Source organism: Brassica napus, chromosome C1, assembly GCF_020379485.1.
Source record: "Brassica napus cultivar Da-Ae chromosome C1, Da-Ae, whole genome shotgun sequence".
Lineage (NCBI taxonomy): Eukaryota > Viridiplantae > Streptophyta > Magnoliopsida > Brassicales > Brassicaceae > Brassica > Brassica napus.
In genome coordinates this window covers 15,281,464-15,289,463 of record NC_063444.1, presented here as the reverse complement: position 1 = coordinate 15,289,463, position 8,000 = coordinate 15,281,464, and the positions used below count along the sequence as shown (strand labels likewise).

The following is an 8,000-nucleotide window of genomic DNA, read 5'->3' as shown; positions in this document are numbered from 1 at the left end:
AGCCTTTCCAGAATGAAAGCAGATTGATTCTCAGTAATTATATCATTCAGCCATGGTTTCAACCTTTCAGCAAGGATCTTCGAGATGATTTTATAAACGACATTGGCCAAACTGATCGGTCTGTAATCCTTTATTGTAGCAGGGTTCTCAATCTTTGGTATGAGAGATATATGGGTTTGGTTAACCTTAGGATCCAATCTATTTTGCTCAAAGAAAATCTTAATAAAAGAAATGAGACCTGATTTGATTGCATCCCAGTGTTGTCTATAGAAACTTGGAGTCATTCCATCAGGTCCAGGAGCCTTCTCAGGATTCATTTTGAAGACAGCATCCCTCACTTCCTTCTCAGTAACTGGAGCAGTAAGTGCTCGGTTCATCTCCGCAGATACTGTTGCAGGAATACCATTCATTAGATTTCTATCGAGAAAGCTCCCATTAGATTTGTATAACATACGGAAATAGTTTTCTATATGCTTTTGAATATCTACTGCTCTGGAAAGTGACTTCCCTTGATCATCTTGAATGTGATTGATCCTGTTATAGTGCCTCCTCTGTCTCGTTTTGTTGTGGAAGTACTTGGTGTTCTTGTCTCCTGCTCGCAACCAGAGCACACGACTTTTTGTTCTCCAGAATTCCTCTTCGAGCCTGTACCGAAACTGCAGTTTTGCCTTTAAAGCAGTAAGCATATCATAATTTATAATGGGGGAATCATATACCCGTTGTATCTCCTGCTTGATCTCTTGAATGAGTTTCCCCGAGTTAGTATTTTGCTTACTCCTCCATTTAGATAAAGCCCTTCGGCAATGGCAGATGATTGAATGAATGTTCCCATTAGATACGTTGGAATTCTGTTGATTACAAGCTTGTTCCACAACATGTTTCAGACCAGGATAGAGCCTCCACCTGCTGTCATATCTAAACAAAGAGGATTTTTTGCGTTTTGTGCCATCAGTATTGAGAAGCAAAGATCTGTGATCTGACCCGATGCAGGTAAGAAGAGACACAGTGGCTGAAGGATATATATCTAACCAATTACAGTTTGCAACAGCCCTATCAATCTTGGACATAATGGAGTAGTTTGACCTTTTTCCAAACCAAGTGAAACGCCCACCTAAAGTCTTAACGTCATGAAGGCCAAGTACAGTAAGCATGCGAGTGAAGCAAGAGCATGAACGAACAGTCCTTGGTATGCCTTCTTGCTTCTCCCCACTTCTTTTGATGTCATTGAAATCACCTATTATCACACGAGGCTTATGCTTCAAAAACCTTCTTGTTCAGATGATATTAGCTGAGACCACTGTCTCTGACGATACTTTAAAACAAGGTTTCCATATATATAAGTCAACCAAAAAGTATTGGCGCCATCTTCCACAGTCATATGTGTACAATACAAGTCAGGGTTTCCCAAAAAGATAACTTAACCCTGTCACTCCAAAATATGGCTACGCCACCACTACTTCCACTAGCTGATACGATTTCTACATTCTTATACCCAAGATCTTTAGCTAAGTTTTGCACAACACTATTTACATTCTTAGTTTCCACTAGAAGCATTATATCAGGGTTGTGAGATCTCATGATATCTTTTATATGTGGAATTGTCAAGGGGTTTCCTAAACCTTGACAATTCCAATGCAAGAGCCTCATGGTTCTCCTTGTGGTTTAAGGAGAACCACCGAACCATAGTTGGGGTGTTCTGTTTTGATACGCTTTGCTGATGTTGAAGCCTGTTCCTCTTTATCAGCTGGTGTCTTTCTCTTAGCCCGTTGATCTGGAGCAGAGGTCGCTGGAACGACTTGCAGATGAGCTTGAGTTGGAGCGGCTTCAGCTGGGTTGATGACTACTCCCTGGCCCCTTGATTGTGTCATCTGTCTAGGAGCTGCGAGTGCAGGAGGCGGCTCTGTTTGCATAAGAGTAGCAGTACCAGAAGATTCTCCAGTCTCCTTTATAGTGATGTACTCTCTGATAGCTGCATCTCTCTCCTGAACTGAGGCATATGGGTTAGTTCCAATATCCATCAGTTCAAACTGGCGTGGTTGCATCTTAGAACATTCACTACATAGTTCGTATTCATGCCTGAGACTCCCACAGAGAAGACAAAACTTCTGCAAGCCTTCATAACGAAAATCAAGCTCCACCGGAGTTTTACCCTTAATAATTTCAACTTCTCGCGTTAGGGTAATCTGATCATCAACATCAAAATACACCTTGACAGTAACTTCAGCTTCTCTGAAAATAGAAGGCTCCACAATTGTGACCTCTTCAACATGCCCCAGCCTCGAGCAAATACTTTCGACAATACTATGTCGCCTGTAGACATCAGGAAGCTTTTCAACTCGGATCTTGAAGGGGATCTGTTTTAAGAAGGTCGGACTGTCTCTATTGATCCACCTATCCAACACCACCAACCATCCTCGATACGTATATGGCTGTTTCTCCAGGACCATAAGTAGATGGTGTTCGGTATCGAAGTAAAAGTTGACAGTTCCATCATCGTTAATCTGACCCTCCACTTTACCAACGAGTTGCCAAGTCTTGGGTAGAGCTACCTTGATTCCAGGCGAGTTTTGATGCTCCATATTGAGGCCTTTGGCTACAAGGCAGAGTCGATGATCTTTTTCGAATTCCTTCTGGGCATCATCATGAACAGACCATCTCGATCTATCAGCTCCGAGCTTCATCCTTTGTAATGCCTTCCAAATCACCTTCGTCGGATCTGGTTGCTGATAGGGATGATGATTCTGATCCTGCTCTTGGTGTTTATCCTCCGATTGCATGATGAATTTGTGATTGATTGATGTAGAATCGAAGAGCGAGTTGAGTTTCGTTTTTCTCCTAGAGAATTCTAGAGATCGCCTTGGATATTTTGGTCTTCTTCTTTCCTTTTTTTTTCATTTGTGAACAAAAAATAATATATACACGTTATTATAGAATTCCATGCGACTTTAACTAACTATCGTGGAGATTTCGACTTTGACATATAATTGAGTTGACTTGGCATATAATTGTAAGGATAACGAACCAACCACCAGTACGTTTGCATTGTCTTTAAGAAATTCACTTTACAAATTATGGTTTTTATGGAAAAAAGAGAAAATACTACGACGTACTAAAAACAAACAAATCTTCAACCAGATGTGTGATGACCTAGTAATATAGTTTTCTGTGTTTTATAGTTTTTTCCGAAAGTAAGATTTTCTAGAGTATGCACGCTTATTAAAAATTTAATAAATATTTATAATTTAATTTATTTTTTACTTTATTATACATTTTCCAATAACTTTCTATCAATGAAATTTAATCAATTCAAATATTCTTAATTAATGTTCATCAAAATTATAAAAAAAATTTTTTGAAACTGTTTTTCAAGTACTTTAACAATATAAAAAATCTATCTTTGTGGAACAAGAAAAAAATCTAAAAAATCTCATTATCGGGGGAACGGAGGGAGTATCTTCAAACTTCTTTTAACATAGAGTACAATTTTAAAGTTTGAATTTTTTGAATATTATGATAGATTATGGATTTAAAATTCAATTCCATGATTTTTACTTAAAAAGAAACGAAACAAGAAAAAAACAAATCGTGACATATAGAATCATAATTTACTTTATACAAAACTCAGAAGCAATGGACGCAAGTACTACCGCCGATTGTACAGTTTTTGGTATGACAACAGATTATCCGAGACATTTGGGTCAGATAATGCGGGTAACTAATTTATAATACAATAATGCGAATGAAGATTAGGTTAAAGGGTTTCTATATATAAAAAGATGGTTTGATGCAATACCGAGTCTACTTTATTTTTACAACTGATATACTCAAATCACTCATCCAATAGACATGCTCAAATCACTCATAAATCATGTACAAAACAAATAGTAATTAAATTCATTAACTATCTCAATCAGACTAGCTCTCTGAAACAGGCAATATCTGGTTAATCCGCATTGCTCTGGTACGGGTTGTCCCACAAATCACCGGCAACCAACTTTAACCCCTTTTAATACCCTAAGCTAACAAAATTCCATCTCTCAAAAACGGCGTTCATTGGGAATTTCTCACGGTAGTTTTTGATGGAATGTATTACGGCGAGACGGAAGTCCTATATTGGGGGGGCCAGACAGCTGGACACCATAGTTGATAGGTTGACACGTGTACGGGATTATTTCTGTTCTACTAGTTTGGTGCCTTCACGTTGTTTATTTTGAAACCGATATTTTTATTTTCTTTTAATTTGCGGGATCGAATTGAATTGTTTTGCTCATTATCCATGTAAATTAAGTTGAGTATTATTTCAATATTTTGTTAAGTGTGAACGCATTTCTTTTGGAAATTTTCGTTTCTTTCTTCTTATATTTAAAACACAATCAACGTGAAGCTCTATATAAGTCTTACCAGAATAAAATTGATCATTACTAATTAAAATTTAATTCACCCTATTATTATCGTCTAGATGAAGTGAAATTATATTAGATGTTTTCAGATCAAATCAGAAACGATATAAATAGATTGAAGGCCTCAGTGCGGAGCCAGCCACATAATTTAATGTTGGGTTCAAAATGATTTTTAGCAAATATTAGAGGGGTCAAATAAACTAAATTTACAACTTTTTATTAAATTTTCTTCTAGAAATACAAGCAAAGTTTTGTTTTCTAAAAAATCATAGGGGTCAGTTGACCCCCTCCCCCCCCCCCCCCCCCCCTCCCTTCCCTTCAATGTACCTCCTGCCACTGGAAGGGTATCTTATCTATATAACGAAAGTAAATATTTCAAGTATATTTCTTTTTTTTCAACTATATAGTTTTATCTTTGACAAAAACTATATTGTTTTCGTGAAATTATATTTTTTTTCGTTTAGAGTTTTATTTTTGGATGTTCTATTATTTATTTTTTTGCTTAACTATAAATATCATATATATGAAAAGAGTTTACAAGATGATTTTATAAACTAGAGTTTAGCATGGCAAAAACAGAGAAAACACATGCTATCCAATAAAAGATTTTGCATAGGCGCTTTACTAGATCAGCCAAAGGACCATGAGATTCTTGAAATGCTTTCTGGTCTTACGAGCAGAGATTGAGTTCTTGACTGTTCTGTCAACAAGCTTGAAAAGGTCAGGGGATGGTAGCACCTGGTTCTTGTAAACTATGTTGTTTCTTTCAGTCCAAGTGTAGTAGATGATAGCTTGGACAGCAATACTCCTTAAAGTTCGCGGTGACCGGGTGGAAGCCGAAGATGACCAACTCAGTAACTGCAACCAAGAAGTAAAAGTGATCGACACTTCAGAGACCTTTCTGAGCATCAAACTCCATAGAATCTGGGTATAGGGACAATCAACAAATAGATGATCCATTGATTCTTCTGAAGGTGAGCAGAGGCAGCAAGAGGTTGGAATAAGCATTCCCCAAGCCGCAAGTCTTACACGGGTAGGAAGTCTATCTTGAACAGCAACCCACATATTAAGGGCATGCTTGGGAGTATTTCCATTGAACCATACCGCTTGGAACCAAGGTCGGTGTGGCTGCCTTTCTCTGATAACACTACAAGTCTTGGAAGAAGAGAAAGATTGCAGCTTCAATCCTTCAACTCTCCAAGAATAAAAATCCGGTCCTTGGTTCTCAGAAGGAACCTCTATTGTGGTCAAATAAGCGTAAAGTGACACTGCTTCATCTGATCTTGGTGACGGTAGACGCCACAGACCTGCTCATGTGGCTTCCAAGACAGTAGCATGTAAAGGAATTCGTAGAGCCCTAGGTCTGTTTACTCCGAGAGTGTCCAGCAGCGGTCCCAACGGTGTCCAATGATCTAACCAAAAGCTAGCCATGTTCCCATTTTGGACAGTGCAGATAATAAATGGACGAGCTAGAGGTCTGAGGTTTAGCATAGACTTCCGGTGCCATGAATCTTGAGTGTGCTCAGTTAGAGACCAAAAACTTGAGTTGCGAAGATGGTGGTACTTGTGCCAAGCCACCCATAAAGAACCCCCTTCCGCATACAAGAGCCAAATCAATCGAAGGCATAATGTTTTGTTCCAGGTCTCAAAACGGCTCAGACCTAATCCACCTTCTCTCTTCGGTACACAACAAGCAGCCCAAGATACCTTTGTGAAGGCAGGGCCCTCAATCTGTCCAGACCAAAGATATTTGTAGCAGAGAGACTCAATCTTCTTGATACAACCTTTTGGTAAGATGAAAGTTGTTATCCAAAAGACAATGATTCCAGAGATCACAAATTTTATAAGAACAAGTCTTCCTGCAAAAGACAAGTGCCTTGCTGACCACGCCTTAAAGGTTCCTGAGATTTTATCCAGCAGAATGGAATATTCTGAAACTCTCAGCTTTCGGTGCATCAATGGCAGTCCTAGGTAACAGATCGGTAGGGACCCCATAAGAAAGCCATAATTCATAGAAGTGTTTGTTTCCAGCTGGTCAAGACCGGCGGTAAATAACTCCGACTTGCTCTGATTTATTTCTAGGCCGGACCAGCTGGAAAAGTCATCCAGAGTTTCTGAAATACCATGAAGAGATGAATTGCTACCATCATAGAAGACCATGACATCATCCGCAAACATCAGGTGAGAGATGTCTATGGGTTCAGCGTTGGGATGGTATCTGATATAACCTGACTCATAGCGAGATTTGAGTAATCTTGAGAAGACCTCCATTGCCAAGACAAAGAGATAAGGGGATAAAGGATCCCCCTGTCTCAGGCCTCTTCTGCTCTTGAAATAAACTCCAGATTCTCCATTTACACAAATTGTGAAAGAGGCAGTAGTAATGCACTCGGAAATCCAATTAACATATCTCTGAGGCAAGCCCATAACATTAAGAGTGGCAATGACAAAATCCCATCGCACAGAATCGAAAGCTTTACGAAGATCAACTTTCAACATAGCACGAGGAGAGATATTAGACCTTTTGTACCCTTGATCAAGCTCCGTTGCCAGCAGGACATTTTCTGCCAAGAGTCTGCCAGGCATAAAAGTTGATTGCGTATGGGAGACAACATGTTCAAGAACCTCCTTCAAGCGAACAGTTAAAAGTCGAGAAATTACCTTGTATAATGTATTGAGGCAGGATATCGGTCTGAAGTCTCCTATCTTTGAGGCGTTCCTGGTTTTTGGGATGAGAACTAGCGTTGTGGAGTTCCACTGCTTCAGTAATTTTCCCTCCCTGGAGAATTCGTTTACGGCTGAGATAATTTCTGGGGCAATAATTGACCAACATCCAATGAAGAATTCAGAAGAGTAGCCGTCTGGTCCGCATGATTTATTCCTTGGTAGGCTGAAGAAAGCCTCCTTTATGTCTTCACTGGTAAAATCTTCCTGAAGCCTGACTTTCTGAGCTTCAGAGCATTGGAAATTGAGCAGAAGAGTTAAATCTTGCGGATCAAACAACGGCGGGGAATCAGGGACGTTAAGAAACTCTGAGAAGTGAGCAAGACAGTGATCATGTATTGCTTTCCGAGTTCCGAGTCTCAAAACGTTCACCTGAGGGGCCAAATAAGATATGAATGTGATTCTGTGAGCGACGAGTGGCCATTAGCGTGTGGAAGTAATGAGAACCACAGTCACCATCCCGCAACCAAGAAATGTTAGTCCTCTAATAAAGAAAAGATTGCTCTGCTTTAAGAAGGATTCCTAGCGCTCTCTGAGCTTCTGCCTCTAGAGAAGCTAGGGTGGCTGTTGGATAGTTGAGAAGATCAAGTTGAATTTTGGTAGGATCAGACCTAGCTTCCTCCACTCGCTTCTCCAGATTTGAATAGTTGTCTCTGTTAAAATATCTGATCGGGTTCTTCATCATCTTTAATTTCTTTGAGACTCTTAACATGTCTGATCCGAAAATGTTAGTAGAGAACCATAACCAAACGACCATCGGCAGGAATTCGCTGTCGAGGAGCAGGAAGTTGTAGGATCTGAAGGGAATACGATGCTTCAGTTGAGGCATTTTTAGGATAACAGACATCGAGGCTTGATCAGAGAAATCCATAGGAC

General features: G+C 39.5%; 1 protein-coding gene across 1 annotated transcript; it reads right to left on the bottom strand.

The window, feature by feature from the left end:
• Positions 1 to 1,643: 1,643 nt before the first annotated feature.
• LOC106373186 lies at positions 1,644 to 2,777 on the bottom strand. Its single transcript, XM_013813400.1, has one exon. The coding sequence runs from the start codon at positions 2,775 to 2,777 to the stop codon at positions 1,644 to 1,646; it is 1,134 nt and encodes a 377-aa protein (XP_013668854.1).
• Between the last annotated feature and the right edge of the window lie 5,223 nt (positions 2,778 to 8,000).

Bases quoted from the DNA above. Each gene is read 5' to 3' on its own strand.
- LOC106373186 (XM_013813400.1), bottom strand. From the start codon at position 2,777: ATGCAATCGGAGGATAAACACCAAGAGCAGGATCAGAATCATCATCCC.